The 21,142-nt window shown below is 41.5% G+C and overlaps 1 protein-coding gene across 1 annotated transcript; it reads left to right on the top strand.

The window, feature by feature from the left end:
- The first annotated feature begins 19,359 nt into the window (after positions 1-19,359).
- On the top strand, positions 19,360-20,906 carry LOC147897628 (uncharacterized). The gene is made up of 3 exons (XM_087380066.1): positions 19,360-20,082; positions 20,175-20,456; positions 20,613-20,906. Exons 1-3 carry the CDS (start codon positions 19,360-19,362, stop codon positions 20,904-20,906), a joined length of 1,299 nt encoding a protein of 432 aa, XP_087236192.1.
- The last annotated feature ends 236 nt before the right edge of the window (positions 20,907-21,142 follow it).

Raw genomic sequence — 21,142 nt, 5'->3', positions numbered from 1 at the left:
TTTCAAGCTTGGATGGAATGATCTATAAATTTATTGAGGTATTTGACAATGGTACAGTAGTCCAATTAAAAAATCTTCAATGGTAGTCGAGTAAAACTGTGCCAAGCATGGTGACTGCACCTTGGTTGCCATGGAGCCACATCAGATCAATGTCAACATCTAGTAAGACTTAGTGGCCTCAACTATGGATTAGTTATGGTAGATTATTTGGGGTTCACAAAATTCAACACTGCAATTAGGAATGATTTAATTATGGTGCTATCCTCAACACCACTTGCTGCATTATGAATGCTAAAGAGAGCAGCTAGAATGCACAATATTTTTCTAACTTTTCTTTGTTTATTTAGTATATTTCATTCTTTAATATCCAGCCTTTGCCCTTGCTCTTAGATTCCTCCTTCATTTTTGCAACCTTCATTATGATAGCCATGGTGGACCTCCTCTTTCCTCTAAACCCTCACAATGACACTTTTTTTTGTTTGTTTACTATATTTCACTCTTTAACATCCAGCCTTTGCTCTTTCTCTCAGCTTCCTCATTCATTTTTGCAACCTTCATTATGATAGCTATGGTGGTCTTTCCTCTAATTCCTCTATGGTGGATCCCCTCTTTGGTGGATCCACTCTATGGTGGATCCCCTTTTTCCTCTAAATCCTCACAACGACACTACCTTGTGCTGCTACTACATCCAACACCAATTTGTGCCTTCCTCTTCTCCATCCTATTCACCATACATTGAACATCCTCCTCACTTCTAGCCTCCACATCCTATTAACATTTCCATTGAGCATTTAAGATCATGGTTGCAATGCAACCACATTTCACATTTTGCTAGGTTACCTTGGGCTATTGTTTGGGATTCATTCACTCACTCACAAAGTGATGAGCACATATCTCCCAATAAATAAAATTGTTGCCTTTGATGGGCCCTATGACCATCTTACATAGGAGATTTATTAGACAATGTTTACTCTTTTGCTTGGACCAGTAGTGGCACCCTTACCTTATAAAATGAGCATTGTGATAGCTACTTCCATGAAGGTAGCTATTGTTCATCATTTGGTTATACAATCAACAAATATATTGGTCCAAAAATTTGCCCCTTCTTTCAGTTTCAATTAGAGTTTATTGGAATCAAGAAGCATGTTGGCAATTTCCCTTATAGAGAGGTTATAGAGCAGCAGTAGCCATGTGTAGTTGGAAATATTAGCAGATCATTTATCTAGCTAGGCAATTGATTGGCTGGCAGTTTTAACTAGGGAATTTGACCACCATCCTTCCAAAGGTGTTTTTTTGCTCTTTCCCACGGCTTCCACAGGAAGAGCATGGTATTCTCAGTATGCAGGGTTCCGAGGCTTTTTGTCACCTACAGATATATCAGGGTTGTCGTTTGTAGTATAAGTGTAGCTTAGGACCTCGAGTCGTATTCCGATGAGAGACGTAGGCTTAAGTGTGGTAAGCAAATATAGTGTATGCATGTGTGAAAGGAACGTGCATCATCATGGTTGGAGTAATGAAGGCTTTCACCTTCATTAGGGGTTGAAGGGTTTAGAAGAAGTTTAAGGGTTTGAGGGAGGTTCAGGGTTTAGAAGGAGGTTCCAAGGTTTAGAGGGAGGTTCAAGAGTTTAGAAGAGGCTCAAGGGTTAGAAGGAGGATCTAAGGCTCAAGTTAGAGTACATGGTGGAGAACTCGTCTCCCTTGTAGATCATGGGGGTCAAGGGTTGAGGAACTAAGGGTTTAGGGGGAGCATAGGAGTGGGAGAGGAAGAAGATGTAAGAGCATGGGTGAAAAGGAGAGAGAGAAGAAGGGAGGAGGGGGGGGGAGGAGGAGGAGGAGGAGGAGGGAGGAGGAGGGAGGAGGGAGGAGGAGGAGGGAGGAGAAGGAGGAGGAGGGGGGAGGAGGAGGAGAGGATGGGTTGCAAGGTTGGAGGAGAGGGGAGGAGGAGTTGCATGGTTAGGACATGCTTTTGGACTTGGAGTGCAAGGAAGCATGGAAACTTGAGACAATTGGTTGGAATACCAAAGTAGAACTTAACCCAATGCCACAAAGAGTGTGGGCTTCATTCCATGATGGGGTATTTATACAAGTCGGAGAGATTCTCTCTCTACATGTAGGAATTGTAAGACATTCTCTCTCTACATGTAGAATTTGCATATATAAGTTGCATGTAGGAGTTGCATGTAGAACTCGCATGTAAAACATCCATGTAGGAATAGTATGTAGGACTTGCATGTAGGAATAGTATGTAGGACTTCCATTTTATTACCTATCTTTGGCTTATGGCTTATTTTGATTTTGGAGAAGATCTCGTTGCTGAGGCTACGGACTCTGCCATCAAATCTTCTTGGGAAGAGGTTTGGCGGGGGTCTTGTTGTAGTTGAGGTTGGAATTTCTTGGTATCTTGCATACATGTTCTTCCTTACCTCTCAGTCTGTATTAGCATATCTAGTTCGCAAGCCTAATCCTAGGGGGAGATGTGCAAAATGGTTGTCAGAGCTTCAAGAGTTCTCTTTCTCTTTTGTCACTAAAAATACCACTAGGTCCACTATGGCAGATTTGCTCACAGGATGGGAGGATCTAGGAGAAGAAAAGAAATGTTTGAACATTAAAGATGAAAGGGATACACCACCAACAGCTTTTGTTTTGTGTTTTGATGGGGCTTTTAGTCCTTCATGCCAATAAGGAGCCGGGGGGATAGTCTTGATGAATCTTGAAGGTCAAGGGGTATGGGCAAGAGGACAAGAGCTTCCAGGTATCACAACTAACAATGCAGCTGAGTATAATGCTTTGATTCTTGGTTTGGAGGTTGTCTTCAAAGTCAAGTTAAAGAATTGGAAGTAAGAGGAGATTCTCAGCTTATTATAAAGCAAATGCAAGGGCATTACAAGACAAGAAGTCCTCATTTGAAGGAGCTTAATCAAAAGGCTATGGCACTATGTAGTCAGCTTGATTTTTGCAAGTTTGTTCATATAAACAGAAAAGAAAATCAAAGGGCAGATGAGTTAGCTACTCAAGCCATTGTAGTACAAGACCGGGGGGTGGTTTCTTTGGTAGACACTGGATGGCCAAAACTGCAAGATGTTCAGCAATATGTGGAAGAAGGCATGTTTCCTCGAGGATTAACTCCACAACAGAAGCAGAGATTGGTAAGAAAGGCTTGTCCAGGAGATTTGGTAATGAGATTTGATAGTCATCTAGACAAGTGGCTAGACAAAAAGTTTATCGGCCGATGGGAGGGACCATATCGAGTCAAAAAGAAGTTCACAAATGGAACCTCACAGCTTGAGGATGTTGATGGCATGGTGATACCCAGACGCACCAATGAGTATCACCTTAAATTCTTCTATGCTCGACCACCTTAAGGGCTAGCAGACCCTCTCCATCATTAGAGAGGATCTGCTGGGAGGGGAAGATGTGACGCTAAAAATTGATATTTTTAATTTGGCATTGGTATTGTTTTTCTCTATGTTTGATAAGAGTTTGAGTATCAAGTGATAGCCTAGTGGCTTGTCCCTATACTATTGTTGATGACATTCTTTATAAATTGGGAAAAGATAAGGTGCTCCGTCGGGTGGTCCATCCCATGGAGACTAGGAGAATCCTAGAAATGTGTCATGAATGCTCTGGTCATTTTGCTTCAGCAAGCATAGCTAGGAGAATTCTTAATGTAGGATACTTTTGGCCACGCCTCCATAAGGATGTATATGAACGGTGTCGAAGTTGTAAAGTATGCCAAAAAGTTTGGAAGGCGACAGTTGATTCTTGGGCCCTTGAAGCCTATTCCAGCATATGGACCATTTGAGAGGTGGGGGTTGGACTTTGTGGGACCACTCCCTTGCTCATCTCAAGGCAAGCATTATTTATTGGTGGCCACAGATTATGCGACTCGATGGGCAGAGGCCAAGGCCACAGTCAATAGCAAGGCAAGCACAGTTGCAAAATTTCTCTTTGATCAAATTTATTCACGCTTTGGTTGTCCTTTGGAAATTCTCACTGATGGAGGAACCTCTTTTAGAAATGAACTAATTGAAGATGTGGTGCATAAGCTAAAGATAAATCATAGCATGTCCACGCCATACTATCCCCAATGTAATGGCTTGGTTGAGAAAACAAATGGATTGTTGTGCAATTCAATGGAAAAGCTTGTTGACATGAAGAAAAGGCATTGGGATAGGCACTTGGCAGAAGTTTTATGGGCTTACAGAAGCACACACAAGCTAGCTATTGGGTTTACACCATTCCAACTAGTGTATGGAATAGAAGCCATTTTACCCATTGAATTGGAGATACATAGTCTTCGCATAGCTGTTGCAAGAATAGAAGGGCAAGAGGATGCCTATGCTCAATGCTTGGTACAGCTAGAAGCCTTGGATGAATGCAGATTACAGGCCTTACAAAACTTGGATCTTCTCAAAAAAGGCGCAAGGCCCGTTTTGATACCAAATTACGCAAGAAGAAAGATATTGCAGAAGGAGATTTGGTAATGAGATTTGACAGCCGTCTGGACAAGCGGCTAGACAAAAAGTTTATCGGTCGATGGGAGGGACCATATCGAGTCAAAAAGAAGTTCACAAATGGAACCTATCAGCTTGAGGATGTTGATGGCATGGTGATACCCGGACGCACCAATGAGTATCGCCTTAAATTCTTCTATGCTCGACCACCTTGAGGGCCAGCAGACCCTCTCTGTACTAGAGAGGATCACTGGGGGGGAAAGATGTGACACCAAAAATTGATATTTCTAATTTGGCATTGGTATTGTTTTTCTCTATGTTTGATAAGGGTTTGAGTATCAAGTGATAGCCTAGCGGCTCTCACTTATTTCTATTTTCTATGATATTGTATGGGATGGAGAGGATGAGTGGAATGGCTCATTGTAAATACCATAGGTATGAATTATAAATACCTTGGTATGGGGTGAGAGTTATTTGTGTATGGGATATTATGGAGTTTTTTTAGAAAATAGAAAAAGTGAGTCATATAAAGAGGTGGGCTCATGTCCATGTATTCCAATAATATAAGAGAGGCCACATGCCAAGCGTGTGGAAGGCATGTGGAGGAGTGTGAAGTCAAGAGGAATCCTTCTAGAACTCCTATGTGGAATAAGGAGGATGTGGACATGTGGAAAAGAGAGGGTCCCTATGGGCTCCATGTGAGGAGACTCTTGACTTTCTCAATATTTTAAGAGTCTTGAGCATCTTGTGATGGGACACATGGCAAGAGTAGCCAAAAAGGACATGGATGGTGACATACGTGCTTATGTGATTGATGGGGAAAGGAATCTACAGGCAGCAATTGTAAATGGGTGAAGGAGGGTAACAAAATCTCTATAAAAGGAGCCCTCCTCTCCCTTGTTCATCAATCTCTTCCACCATTAGGCCTCATGTTGCTGTAGCTCTAGTCTCCCCAAGCCTCTTCCATGAGCCTTCTCTCCCTCTTGTAGATATTCTTTTATGTAGACTCTTGAGTCCATCTCTCTCTAGTTTATTCTCTCTCTATGAGTAGCCTTGGAGCTTCCGCTCCCTCTTGTATGTATGAAACCTCTTCTTCTCCCTTGTGTTTGTAGTGTTGGAGTGGATTCTCACTCTATTTGTAACGAAGGTCACTTCAGGTTCTCTCTCTCTTGAGTGTCTCTTCCCTTTTCTTTCTTTCAAAGCCTTAAAAGTTCTTTCTATTCGGCTGCTCATTGTGCACACATGGTCCATCTGTTTCCTGAGCCACCATGCAAGCTTCTTACCCTCTTCTAGGCGAAATCCATGAGGGGTGGATCGTTGATGAAGGTGGAGTCTTGAGGGAGCATCCTACTCAGGCGAAATTAGCCTGGGTGGAGGGCAGTTTTCATGACAGTTTGACCCCCTGTTAGTGTTTTGCTCATAACTTTCTGCTCGGTAGTTTGATTGTAATGAAATTTATATCAGCGCGAAGCTCTCTTTAAGGCGCATGTTTGTATGTGATCAGATCTTGAATCAAATACTGCTGCAAAATGTTATGAGTCTATGTGTCTGACAGTCTGTTTTCATGATAGTTTTTACCCCCTTCCAGTAAACTGTCCATATCTCTTCAACCGTCTATCTGTTTTCAATTAAACGACGCATCTCTTTCTATGCATGAATCTCTAATATCATGCCTCTGTGTCTAATGATAGTTTGTAGAGTGTTTTGAGCTAAGTATAAGGGTGTCTATGAAGGAGGTGCAATGTTTCCTCGGAATCTACCCATCCGACCCAATCAGCCCCTTCAAACGCCTAAATATATATCAGTTCATGTCATGTTGGGCTGCAAGATCTTCTTTTAACAACGTATCGCTCTTCTCTTTGGCACAGACCAGCTCGTTGAGATTATGGCCTCTGCTGATCCTTTCCTTCTCCCTATGCTTGATTACAACATCACTTGGGATGTTACCATCTTCATTCTCATCTGAGAAAGGAAAGTATGGTGTGGTATCTTGGCATAAAAGCTTCTTTCTAATGTCCCATTCTCAATGATAAATATCTTTGTCAGTCAATTCGAAAGCAGTAGGAAGTGAAGAGGTGCATGAAGTTTATTACCCCCAACTTCATGTCACAATAGTTTTGGCTCTGAATATGTAAATAGCTTCAAGAAAAGACAATTTTGAAGTTTCTAGAAGTCTCTTCCCCTTCTCTAGTACCAGACCGAGCATTCCATATAGGAGAGGGCTCAAAAGGCCAAAAAAATTGTCCCTATTGCTAGTAATATAGAAGATATTCTAGAAGGTGTTAGTCTTGATGACCTGTTGGAACAATTCTCAAAGGATGTGGAAGGAGAAGCCGTAGTTGATCCTTTCCAGGCAGAGCTACCAGAAAAGCCCGAGAAGAGCCCGAGCCCATGCACGAGGAGGTAGGGACATCAAAGCTCATGAGCCCGAGCCCATGCACAAGGAGGCAGAGACATCAAAGCAACATGAGCCCGAGTCGATGCATGAGGAGGAAGTATGATTGCAACAAGCCGGATCTCAAGCCCACAGAGGAGTCAATTCATCAAGAGGATGTACAACATCAACTACCTGACCAAAATGTGGAAGAAGCTAAAGACAACTTTTCTCAAAAGGAGTCTCCACTGCACAAAAGTCAAGAGAAAGATTCAAAGCAACAGTAGAAAAACACATGATACTTGTTCTCATTTTGTATCAATACATCACATGTCAACTCTTTTTTTTGGATTGCAAGTAATACTTGGAGTCAATAGCTTTAAATTATCTCAATTGTTCTATTTACAATGTCCTTGCATTCAATTTTGCTTTCACTCCTTTGCAGTATCTACAAAAATATTTTTTTAGCAATATCATAACTTTAGGAGTGATAGATGAATGTATCATGCAAATCTAAAGAGAATCGATTTAGTAGAAACACAAGGTGGAAACCAACTTACTTTCATGTTGTTCAAAATGAATGAAAATTCTTTGCGGATATTGTTCTCAATCTCCATAATAATGTTATTGCGTAACTGAGAGAGAGTGCAACATTACCCCAATGAGATGGATGTTAGAAGGATGTCATTCTCAATAACATTTATTTCAATTATTAGACCCGAAGAACTCTCGTCTTGGTCCATTTCCACAAGTTTTGTGCCTATCATCCTACTGCATTTATAGTAAAAAGAGAAGATAAAGTTTTGTGAGGCAATCATGTACTTAATGTTGATCGAGTTATGAGCAACCTCACAATACACATTGTTAGCCACCATTCTATCCCAACCATTATCCAAAGATACTATCTGTCATACAAAGCCAAAGTTCTTTTGTTTCAACAATTTCATTATACAAATACACTTACAATTGGGTCTATGGTGTGGAAGATAAGTAGCATAATCTCACAATACAAATTCTTGATGCATGTAGGCATGTTGTATCCGAACCTCTCTTATGCATTTTGTGCCTTCTTTTTTTACTCTGAAATATTCACTCTGCCCTTCCAAGAAGACAAAAAAGTGTTAGTTGATTGTTGCTTTCTCCTCTTATTGGGTTGCATTAGCACCCATGCTCCTTTTGCCATTGCTATCCTTTTCTAGATACCATCCACGTTCACAATATTGAAAACTTCTATGCATGAGATTGATTAGTAAGGCAAGTTTTTGTGGCAAATAGATACTTTGTACATCCACATCTTCGCCAAGTAGAGCGACATACCATTTCCTAGTGGCACGACCATATTTTATGGTTGTCATATGAAATCCTCACTCTAATACTTGCGAAGTCAAAGAAACACACATCAAAATATTCATACATTATACTTTATCACTCTGAAGTATTTTTCCCAAAGTAATCAATGTTTCAAAAAATAACTGAACAAAAATGAGAACAAGAAAATGAAAGGTGAAAGGATATTATTGTCTTGAAAGTTTAAGAGCATCAGAACAACAGTGATGCAAGGAGGAATGCTTGTCAAAGAGAGAATGGAATGGCTCGTGGTGGCAAAAGTAAAGGAATGCTTGTTGAAGAGAGAATGGCACCTGAGTGACAAGAGAAAGTGGATGGTTGTTTTGGGTCACCACGCGGGAAGGTTTCAAAATGGAGCTTTGTTTCGATTTTGGGTCCAGATCTCTTGATAGGACAAGCAAACCATAAAAGAATTAAAAACAAATCTTCTCATTAATGCCACATGCTTGTAGCAACATAAAGTACTATTTTTTTTCATATTTTTGCCTTTTTTTAGTGGAATTTCTATGTTATGTTGGCCTTCTCCTCATTGGTTGAGAAACATTTTTCCCAAACCCTAAAAGGTCCCAAAATGAGCTCCATTTTTTTCTAATGATATGGATGGAGCATTGGAATTTATTGAAAGATGAAAGAAAAAGAGAAGCTAGGAGAAAGAATATTAATAAGATGAGGAAGACATGTGGAAATATTATGATATGCACAAAGCTTTATGTTTATTTCTCAATGTGACATTGAAAAGTGAGGTTGAAAAGTTGAAAAAGCATGCCACATGTGCATACGAAGGTCCACTAGCTATCAATATAAAGAAGAACGAGTGAGAATACAAGGAATGGTTTAGAAACAAAGGATGGTTTCAAGGGATGCTATGTACATCTATGCATATTGTCCACTAGCTATCAATTATAAAGAGAAACAAGGAATGGTTTAGAAAGAAGGGATGGTTTCAAGGCATCTTCCTTATTATTAAAGAATGTATAACTTGAAGTGATAGGTTCGCCCCATCATGGCGTGCATTGAAGACAAGTTGGACTATCCACAATGTACTAGTAAGGAAGATGGCTGTTATTGCTACCTTTTTAATGCTAGCAACTGTAGCTCATGTGAACGCATGGTGCATTTACATGATGTGGTACAAGCATGCATGGTAGGCATGGTGGAAGATCAAGGACAAAGCACGATTGTATGAGACTTGGGATGAGGTGTGATGTAGAGCTACATTCCGCATGTGTCATTAGGTGTGGAGTTACAAGCAAGAGCCAAGGTTAGAGAAATAGAGTCGGTAGGGAAAAGGGAAGCGAAGGGAGGGGGGAATTTAATGTATGTGTCAAGAGGTCAAAACATGTGGGTCGTGCAAAGAAATTGAGGGGTAAATAGGGGGGGGATATGTGGTTGCTTGGACCAAAACTAGCATAAAAATTGTGCATCTTCCTCTGTCTAGTGGGCTTGTATCATCTTCGCTCATGTTGATGGTGTAGATGAGGGTAGCATGTGCGCAAGGTGGTATATGCTTGCATGGTAGGCAATCTGGTGGGCCGAGGAGTTGGGGGCAGTGGCATGAGACTTAGGGGAGGAGTGAGGGAGAGTTACATTGACACCTATGGATAGACTTAGGATGAGGGGTGAGGTAGAGTTACATTGACACCTATACCTCTACCTCTATAACTCTACCTCTAACTCCTGTGCCTTATGTGCCATCTGTTGGACCCAAACTGTAAGTTTTCTCCTCTAGTAAAGACAAAAAATGCTGACGTTGATCTCTCAGATCTCCTAGATCCTCCAATTTTGAAGAATGGCTCATGTACACTAGTTCCTTCAGTGTTTGACATCCAATTTTGATGAGTTGAGGCAAAGTCTTGACCCTTGGTCAATCGAGACTAAACCCAAGCAGTAGGCAACCAGGGGCTCCCATTACTCGATCGAGTGACCAATTGACAAGATCTTCCAAGTGGCAAGACTTTGATTGGCAAGGATGGCCATAGTTTTGCCAAGTAATTGGTCCAATATGAGTTAATAGTCTAGAGAGATTCCTAGTTAGGAAATTGAAAGGTGATTAGTAGAGCCATCTACTAGTAGAGGGGACATTTAAACTATAAGAAATGAATCCTTATAGCAAAGTAGGGATGGTCTCCTGCTCTATTGTAAGATGCATGAGTGGTGAGTCATCCTATTGCTAAAGCGAGTACTCCGTCTAAAGATGAGGCTTATGCCAACCATATAATAGATCCTACATGGTGGAAATATCTCCCAAAAAATGATGTGCAAATTATGTAAGGCTTGGCATGGTCTCCTAGGACAATTCTTTGACTAGGGCAATGAATAGGTTGCTACTACTAGCTTTTCAATGCTAGCAATCGCCTCTCATGTGAATTTATGGTACTTATTTTAAGTAAACCTTCTACTAAATGTAGAGCTTTTTTACTCATATAGGCCTTAAAAGTTAGTTTTTTCCAATGAAATTTTTTTTAAAATTTTCATATATGTTTGATCTTTTGAGAGAATAAAAGTATGAGCATGTACATCAAGCCTTTGAAGCTCATATATTCATGTCCAAGTTTGAGATGAAAAAAATCAATGAAGAGCATTTACATCAACTGTTTCACCTTGAGCCAAGTCTAACGTGCCAAACAAGTCTATCTCTAACTCTATACCGAGTTGATCTCCTATATCATGATCGTACTCTAGCATCGTACGTTCACCTAAAAGTAGTTGATCATCTCTTCAATAAAGTGTGGTGATTCTTGATGATCATTGTCTTCTTCCTCAATATCGTGATCTCCATCTTCCTCCCATGCGATGTCATTATGTGCATCTTCCTCTTGGCTCATATTGTGATCTTTATCTTCTTTGCTAGATTCATCGGGATCAATAGGATCCGGAATCGGTAGTGGCATCTCCATATCCACATCTCTATCTTCAAAAAATTGCTTACTTCGTGGTGCAACTTGGATCACGTACCACCATCTTGGATCAGAATGATCCGGATGAAAAACCACCTATATAGAAGATGGGTGCCAGATGTCGTCAATTATATATATGAAATTATGCTTAAGTACATGTATCAATCGATCTTTAAAAACAAAAGCTTCGATTAATTAAATCATTAGTATGCACCTGCTCACAGTGCTCGGGAAGAACAAAAGTATCACTTTCATCGGTCCAATGTTTGGTGGAGTCTATTGCAAAGAAACCGCTACATTCTCATCTCACTGTCGCATGGGGACCGTTGTAAATAATTCTAAACCATTTTACATCAAGAATGAAAATACTAAATGGTCTGAAATCAACTTCATAGATTTCGCGTATGGTTCCACAATAATCCAACTGTGAGGAGAGAAGATTGGTATCCGAAGCACTTGCTCGGCTATCTTGTGTGAAGTTAGCCATGACTCCACAATCATACGTGACTCTCTTTGAATCGATGCATTCCACATGAAAATGTCATCCATATGACCATAATGCACTGTACTTTTTGTACTATAAAAGAGCATCATAAAAACAATGAAGATGCATCTATTTTATAGCGTATATTGCCATAAATAATTACTTAATTACGTCAAGAGGTAAGAAACTTACATGCATCATACATCCAGATGATAACTCTCGCTCGCGCTCGTTTATTATCTCTCCATCACGTTCGGCTTTATGTAGATCCAGTTGTAGCCAATCAAGTGACATGTGAGTGGGGAGAAGAGCCAGATCCTGTGGATATGGTTGCGATCGCCTGTACATTACTCTGAATCTCGTCCTTGCATTTATTCTTTCTACTTTGGCCACTTCATATCTCTCAATCCACTTCTGCATCTCAGGGCTATTGAGGATACAAAACTTATTGAATTTCTCCATTTTCTCTTCGCTCATCTTTCTTTCAATCCCTTTTCCTTGGGGAACCTTGCCAACGATGTGATCATCATCCTTGTTATGCCAAGCTTGCAGCATATCGGGATCCGTGGATGCAAGAAACTCCGTGATATATACTAATGACTCTTGCACAAGCCATCCCTCTGCCATGCTTTCTTCTGGTCTTGCTCTTTGTCTTACAAATCCCTTCAAAGTTTTCATAAACCGCTCGAGAAAAAACATCCATCGACTATGAACGGTACCTACAATAGCCACCTCATCAACTATGTGCACAAGCAAGTGGACTTGAGTTGTCATAATGCTCGAGGGAAAGTGCTTCTCAAACAAGCATACGGCTTCGATAGATTCCACCCTAGCCTTCTCGATGCTCGATATGGAGATCTCTTTTTGAGATATCCACTTATTTCACATGTCCATGTAAGATATTTTCATAATCAGTCTACAGATTAATCAGCTTAAATTGAAGGAAATGCAATCAATGCGATTTGATAGTAAGCATACCTCACAATACCATTGATCTTGAATATAGCATTTCTAACATCTTCTTGTAAGTATCCTTTTATTGTAATTAGGAGGATGAACTATTAAAGCAACAAAGAAGTCATATCAACAATATAACATAATCATAATTACGCTAACGCATCACGATTATCGGTACACTAATTCTACAGCTTAGAATATTTGTAAGACCTTGTGCCAATCATGGGACTTGAGCCCACTAAGCTTATTTTCCTTTGAAAATGCTCCTTTCAAGCAACGCATGTACCCTATTGGTGTTTGAAAAGGTACTGGTTCGGGCTCCTCCCCATACATCTACAAGTGGCACATGATAATACGACATTGATGTCGTACTTCTCGCTTGTAATGAGTGCAATGACAATATAACCTCTCCGTAAGCCACTTTGTGCTCCCGGGCATTGGCGCATCATCGGACAAGGTTCCACTCGTCCCTTCCATCTGCACTTATAAAATCACAACATAAGTTGCAAGGAAATATATTAACAGTTATAAAATAGCATCTATGAGCATATGTCTCCTTCTCTTATGCTCATGCATAAGCATAAGCATGAGCATCTGTCTCATTCTCTTATGCTTAAGCATAAGCATATGTCTCCTTCTCTTATGCTCATGCATAAGCATAAGCATGAGCATATGTCTCCTTCTCTTATGCTTATGCATAAGAGATGTCTCTCTTATGCATAAGCATAAGAGAAGGAGACATATGCTCATGCTTAGCATGAGCATAAGAGAAGGAGACATATGCTCATGCATAAGCATGAGCATATGTCTCTTTTTCCCTCTTTCCTTTTCCTCTTCTTCTCTCTTTCCCCCCTCTTTCCCCTCTTCCAATCTCTCTTTCCTTTCCCTCTTCTTCTCTGTTCCCCTCTTTTCCCCCCTCTTTTCCCTCTTTCATGCTCATGCTCTTACTCTCATGTATAACATAAGCATGAGCATATGTCTCCTTCTCTTATGCTTATGCTTATGCATGAGCATATGTCTCTTTTTCCCTCTTTTCCTTTCCCTCTTCTTCCTCTTTTCCCCCCTCTTTCATGCTCATGCTCTTATGCTCAGCATGAGCATATGTATCTTTCTCTTATGCACAAGCATGAGCATAAGCATAAGAGAAGGAGACATATGCTCATGCTTATGCTTATGCATGAGCATAAAAGACATATGCTTATGCTTATGCTTATGCATGAGCATATGTCTCTTTTTCCCTCTTTCCTTTCCCTCTTCTCTCTTTCTTTCCCTCTTTCCCGTCTTCCAATCTCTTTCCCCTCTTTCATGCTCATGCTTTTATGCTCATGCATAAGCATAAGCATAAGCATGAGCATATGTCTCCTTCTCTTATGCTCATGCATAAGCATAAGCATGAGCGTATGTCTCTCTCTTATGCTTATGCATAAGAGGAGACATGACATAAGCATAAGAGAGAGACATACGCTCATGCTTATGCTTATGCATGAGCATAAGAGAAGGAGACATATGCTCATGCATAAGCATGAGCATATGTCTCTTTTTCCCTCTTTCCTTTCCGTCTTCTTCTCTCTTTTCTCCCCTCTTTCCCCTCTTCCAATCTCTCTTTCCTTTCCCTCTGCTTCTCTCTTCCCCTCTTTCCCCCCCTCTTTTCCCTCTTTCATGCTCATGCTCTTATGCTCATGCATAAGCATAAGCATGAGCATGTGTCTCCTTCTCTTATGCTCATGCTTATGCTTATGCATGAGCATATGTCTCCTCTTATGCATAAGCATAAGCATAAGCATAAGAGAAGGAGACATATGCTCATGCTTATGCTTATGCATGAGCATAAGAGAAGGAGACATATGCTCATGCTTAAGCATAAGCATAAGCATAAGAGAAGGAGACATATGCTCATGGTTATGCTTATGCATGAGCATAAGAGAAGGAGACATATGCTCATGCATAAGCATGAGCATATGTCTCTTTTCCCGTCTTTCCTTTCCCTCTTCTTCTCTCTTTCCTCCCCTCTTTCCCCTCTTCCAATCTCTCTTTCCTTTCCCTCTGCTTCTCTCTTCCCCTCTTTCCCCCCCTCTTTTCCCTCTTTCATGCTCATGCTCTTATGCTCATGCATAAGCATAAGCATGAGCATGTGTCTCCTTCTCTTATGCTCATGCTTATGCTTATGCATGAGCATATGTCTCCTCTTATGCATAAGCATAAGCATAAGCATAAGAGAAGGAGACATATGCTCATGCATAAGCATGAGCATATGTCTCTTTTTCCCTCTTTCCTTTCCCTCTTCTTCTCTCTTTCCCCCCCTCTTTCCCCTCTTCCAATCTCTCTTTCCTTTCCCTCTTCTTCTCTCTTCCCCTCTTTTCCCCCCTCTTTTCCCTCTTTCATGCTCATGCTCTTATTCTCATGCATAAGCACTCCATAAGCATAAGCATGAGCATATGTCTCCTTCTCTTATGCTCATGCTTATGCTTATGCATGAGCATATGTCTCCTCTTATGCATATGTCTCTCTCTTTTCCCCTCTTTCCCCCCTCTTTCTCCTCTTTTCTCTCTTGAGCATATGTCTCCCTCTTGAGCATATGTCTCCCTCTTTTCCCCCCTCTTTCATGCTCATGCTCTTATGCTCATGCATAAGCATAAGCATATGTCTCTTTCTCTTATGCTCATGCATAAGCATAAGCATGGGCATATGTCTCCTCTTTCAATCTCTTTTTCACTTTCCCTCCCTCTTTTCCCTCTTTTTCCTCTCTCATGAGCATGTCTCATTTTCCTCTTTCGATCATAAGCATATGTATTTGCCTATGCCTATGCCTATGCTTATGTTTGTTTTTTATTTTTTATTTTCGTGTTTGTGTCTATGTTAGACATGGGATCACGTCGCACGTCCGACGAGTACGGACAGCCTCATAGGAGGAGACATCAGGATCTCTATGCTCCAGAGGACTTTGATTCCTCTCAGGCGACACCTGAGGGGAATACCCCTTGTTCGACTCCTCTCGGACGTAGCATTGCGACTACCCCTGGTCTGACTCCTCTCGTACCTAGCACTGCGACTACCCCTCGGGGAACTCCTTTGCTAGCAGCACATGGCTTTGTCGAGAGTCCCGATGAGTTTGTAACGCAGATGACCAATGAGGAGGCAGTGAGATTCTTCTCTCTGCTATCTCAGAGGACCTCAACCATTCCCTCTCTTACACCGACGGCTGGCTGGACCTACTGCCCAACCGTCCCCTCATGCCTTTTCGATCGAGGGGTCATCACTTGCGCGTGCCTATCGTAAGGGAAGGAAAAGTAGGAGGGGCCACTTATGTTGTGCTGATTCGGGAGATGTAGACGAGTCAGCATACTCACATCCAGGCTACAGGTCTCCACTTGGTTCCGAGACACAGTTTCAATCAGGTCCCTTGCCCTCTCCTACTCCCACTACTACTCCTCGCTCCGGAAGTGCTCGCACAACTTCCACTCGCTCTGCTGCCACTACCATCAATCCTCCTTAGCCAGACGAGGACCTCTCCTATCAAATCACGGCTACCATAGAGATAATAGAAGATAGAAAGGGCAAAGCAGTGATGGCCACCATGAGGCGGTTGATGAGCCATCACTTCAAGAGTGGCATTGCTACGGATTGGCGGTATCAAGATGACCAAAAGAAGCAGGCGGTCATCGATGAATTAAAACAAAAATACCTTAATCCGCCAAATTGGGAGTTTAATGAGAATTATATGCGAGAGCGCATGAGTTTGGTCTTGAAGCATCGTAGATCAACCCTGCGTACTTCCATCGCAAAGGGGATGGCTAAAGCCAGCGGGGCAGACAAAGCTGATTGGAAGTTCTTCAAGAAGCAGAATAGGGACCATCCCGAAATGTTCGAGGGTCAAAGGAGGGCTGCGAGGAGATGGCTGGACACCGTAGGTACTTCGCACTTTGGTGCAGGCGAACGGTTGGCATTCGAGGCAACCGTGGTAAGTCTACTTCTTCTCATTTAATGTATTGTTCTATTTGTTTTACTACATATTACATGCACTTTATCTAACTCTAACTCTCGTAAATTGGATCCACAACAAGCTGCAATGGGTCGTCTTCCTACAGATGCAGAGACGCGATGCGCGTTTCGCATAGGAACAAAGCCGTGGTTTATTGAGCAAGAGGCAATGGGAACGACGGTCGATTGGGCTGAGGTGGCTGCTCGCACGGTATAAATCTACTCCTACTTGTAATCTCACTTTTTAAATTGTTTTATTCTTTAAGTTCCAATCTAATTTTTAATTTATATGGTTCACTCTTAGGGTCAAAGCTCAAGCGTCCCATCACCGGAGGCGAGCGATCACCAAGGCCAAGGATCAGACGCACATGACGAGGCTTAGGGAGAAGGTGTAGCTCACGAGGACCAAGGAACAGGCCAACAAGACGAGGACGAGGACGAGGATGATTCGAATGAGTAGTAGTAGTAGTAGTAGTAGCAGTGTGCATATACTTCGCCATGTATGTCATTTTGTATATCCGCTCGTTTGAGCAATTTTGTATCACCCTTTTAGAAAGGGTAATTTTGTAACAAACAATGTTGTATATGTTTGACATGTATATGCTTTTGTTGCTTGATCATTTCATTTGAGCGATTTTGTATCACCCTTTTTGCAAGGGAAATTTTGTAATAAAAAACCCTTTTTCGTAATTACAAAAAAAAAAACATTAGTGGGGCAAAACACGGCTTGCTATGGCCCTGTTTAGCCCCACTAATGCTTTTTTTTTAGTTCTGTTAATCGTCGCTATATAGCGACGTTTACCAATGTCGCTATATAGCGACGATTATCAGTGTTGCTATATAGCGACGTTTATCAGCGTCACTATATAACGACGGTTTATAGTGATCGTTCTTTTCTGACGCTTTTAACAACTTTAATAACGACGTTTGCACCCGTTTAAAACAAAATTTTAATGTAAAAAGCGTCGGTATTTTCGTCGGAAAAGGACCTATGCCTTGTAGTGTATTTCAAAAAGATGTTTTACATAAAATTGTGTATTTTGTCTCCATAGTTTGGAAGAATGATTTTTTCTTTGTTTATTTTCAAAAAAGGAGTTGTGTTGTTGTTTGCATGATTTTGTTGTCATTTTCTATGACAACCTGTTAAACATGAAAAAAACATATTTCCTTCCCCACTTTTGTAATAAAAAAAGTTGCTTTTTGTATAGATAGGAGAAACTAGTGTGTACATTTAATGTGCTAACAATTGTTTCCTATTTTTGTGTGCATGGACATAAATTCTTTAACATATATTTATGGATGAATTTTGAATATCATTAAGGGTGTCATAAGTTTGAGTAAAGATAAAATATGAGAATTGTAAATAGTATCCTTTTAGTCAAGTCTTTGATGTTGTTTTGTGGAAGAAAAGAAAAACTCCCAGAAGTACATGTGGGTAATTTTGAAAATGTACTTAACATCCTTTTGCATAATTTTTGTGGATTGAGGGCAAAAAAATATGTATACACTATGAGATCTAAGAAATGATGGAAAGGCCTCAAAAAATTTAGCCTTGTCCTCGACAAAGGCAAGTATTTACGAGTCTATTGGAAAGGAGAAAGTGGAATGTATGGATGTTTCTTTAGTAAGAAAGGCAAGAAGAATAAGTTGTAAAAGTTTGTGAATAGTAAAACAAATTATCCCCATATTGGAAAGATATGGATGGAGCATTGGAATTTATTGAAAGATGGAGGAAAAAGAGAAGCTAGGAGGAAGAAATATTAACAAGATGAGGAAGACATGTGGAAATATTATGATGTGCACATGTTTTATGTTTATCCTAAACGTGACATTGAAAAGTGAGGTTGAAAAGTTGAAAAAGCATGCTATATGTTCATACTAAGGTCCACTAGCTATCAATTATAAAGAAGTACAAGCGAGAATACAAGGAATGGTTTAAAAACAAAGGATGGTTTCAAGCTATGTACATGTGTGCAATATACCGTCCACTAGCTATCAATTATAAAGAAAAACAAGGAATGGTTTAGAAACAAGGGATGGTTTCAAGGTATTTTCCTTATTAAAGAACTTAGAACTTGAAGTGATAGGTTCGCCCCACAATGGCATGCATTGAAGACAAGGTTGGACTATCCACAATGTACTAGTAAGGAATATGGCTGTTATTGCTAGCTTTTCAATGCTAGCAACTATAGCTCATTTGAACGTATGGTGCAAGATCGAGGACACCCATGATTGTATGAGACTAAGGGAAGGGAGGGGGGAATTTCATGTATGTGTTGGGAGGTCAAAACATGTGGGTCGTGCAAAGAAATTGAGGGGTAAAGGGGGGGGGGATATGTGGTTGTTGGGACCAAAACTAGCATAAAAATTGTGCATCTTCCTCTGTCTGGTGGGCTTGTATCGTCTTCGCTCATGGTGATGATGTAGATGAGGGTAGCATGTGCGCAAGGTGGTATATGCTTCCGTGGTAGGCAAGGGGAGTTGAGGGCAATGGTATGAGACTTACGTGAGGGGTGAGGTAGAGTTACATTGACACCTATGAATAGACGTAGCATGAGGGGTGAGGTAGAGTTAGATTGACACCTATCAATAGGTTACATAGAGTTACATGATGAGGTAGAGTTATATAGACTCAGGATGAGGGGTGAGGTAGAGTTACATTGACACCAATGAATAGGTTACTAGGGTGTGAGCATGAGGACCCACATATTTGACATAAGAGACTGAGAGAGTGAATTGTCACATTTTCACTAAAAAAAAGAGAGAGTGAATTGTCACCGAAGGCTTATAAATATTGTGCAAGGGAAGGTCTGAAGATTGTGTCTTCGTGAAGTGTTGAATTCAATAGAAACCATGAAGGCCTACGCCATGAAGTTTCCCCTCGGTCCTCTACCATTTCATCCTCTTCCCCAAAACCACCCAACTCCTCTACTGCGGCGCGGCTCCATTAGTTGTCGCAGTTTGCAGCTCGCCACCCCAGCGACCCTTGTTCCCTTCACACTTGACGACTACTTTGTAGCTCCCTCCCCTCGTGGCTTCCTTCCCCTCGCTGATCCCGCTTGCTTCCATCTTCCCTCCTCATCCTGCCCTCACCTCGCCCTCTGGGATCGCACCGCTCTCGACTTCCCCCACCTCTTGGCTATGTACCATCCCCATCACGTCCGTCGCATCATCGAACACCTCCCTCCCTTCGACCCCCAATACCTCCACGTCCTCCTCGGCGCTCGAAGCGGCCATCTGTGGAACGCCATGCTTCTCCTCTCCTTCCTCGCCCACGCTTACATTTGGTGTGGAGACGTTCCCGCACTCCGCCTGCCAGACAACATAGCTGAACCGTGGCGTGCCATTGCACTGCGCCTGGACGTGCCTCCCATCATTTCTTATGGATGCCTCGTTCTTTCGAATTGGCGACGCATAGATGACGCTCTCCCTCTGGAACTCGGAAACATGGCCTGCTACTACAACTTCTCCGGTACCGTAGATGAAGAATGGTTTCTACTCGTTCATGCTGACATCGAAGCGAAGGCAGCACCAGCGCCAGGTGCTATCATCAGGGCCCAGGAAGCCATTCGTGACAGGAATGTGGTCGAGGTCTGTACACAATTTCACTGCAAGTCCCAGTAACTACGTGCTTCTAATCGTTGGCTTGATTTAAGTACGTTACTATTGTTACTTCTTCACAGGTGAAGGAGAACCTTGCCCTTTTGGCTGAAACTTTGAAACTGATGAACAAGAGTTTGCAGCGGATGCAAGAGAAGTGTGATCCTGACGTCTTCTATCACAGAATTCGCAAGTTCATGGCCGGGTGGCGTAACAATCCTGGGCTTCCACAGGGATCTATTATCTACGGGGCGGAGAGTCTATCGTTCTACGGAGCTTCAGGCGCGCAGTCCACCATCCTTCCTGCGGTTGATGCTGCCTTGGGTATCCAACATAAAGATGGGTCTCTCAGCTCCTACATGCAAGTACGGAACTGAGACGTGAATTTCACTTCATAATCAATGACCATATTGTGGCGACTAGTTCCTTTCGAATTCGGGCTTCGGATCATTTGTTGCTCTTAATTCATGCATCGACCTTGTCGAACTTGGTTTCATCTCATTTAATATTCTCTGCAACAGGAAATGCGTTCATACATGCCTTCTCAGCACAGGCAATATTTGCAGCGCATCGATGCCGGTCCATCAATCCGAGATTTTGTGAAGCAAAATCTTGAGGAACTCGGAGGAGAATATGACCGATGTATCGTGGAGCTTTTCAGGTTCCGCTCTTTGCATAGAGGTCACGCTCAAAGTTACATAAAGAAACCAAGCAAGCAGAAGGAAGAACGAGGCACAGGAGGATCAGATTTCGTGACATATTTGACGCAGAATGCAAGCACTACTATTGCTCACAGTGTTGGTTCTCCAGTCTGATTTGTGTTTAATGGACCTTGTATTTATTCACTCGAACAAGTCATACTCTTTCTACTGGCTAGATCACATATCCATCTCAAATGGCACTTGATCACTTGTCCGTCACTTGTGATCGTACTAAGAGACCCATATCCATTACTCATATACGTCCTTATGGGAGGCAAAAATTACCACTAGAATGTAACTACAAAGATGCCTCGTAATTAAATGAATCACCTTATTTCTTTTAGTTTTTT

Source organism: Dipteris shenzhenensis, chromosome 10 (assembly GCF_047967505.1).
Source record: "Dipteris shenzhenensis isolate YYH24624 ecotype China chromosome 10, Dip_SZ_1.0, whole genome shotgun sequence".
Classification (NCBI taxonomy): Eukaryota; Viridiplantae; Streptophyta; class Polypodiopsida; order Gleicheniales; family Dipteridaceae; genus Dipteris; species Dipteris shenzhenensis.
This window is presented reverse-complemented; position numbering and strand designations above follow the sequence as displayed.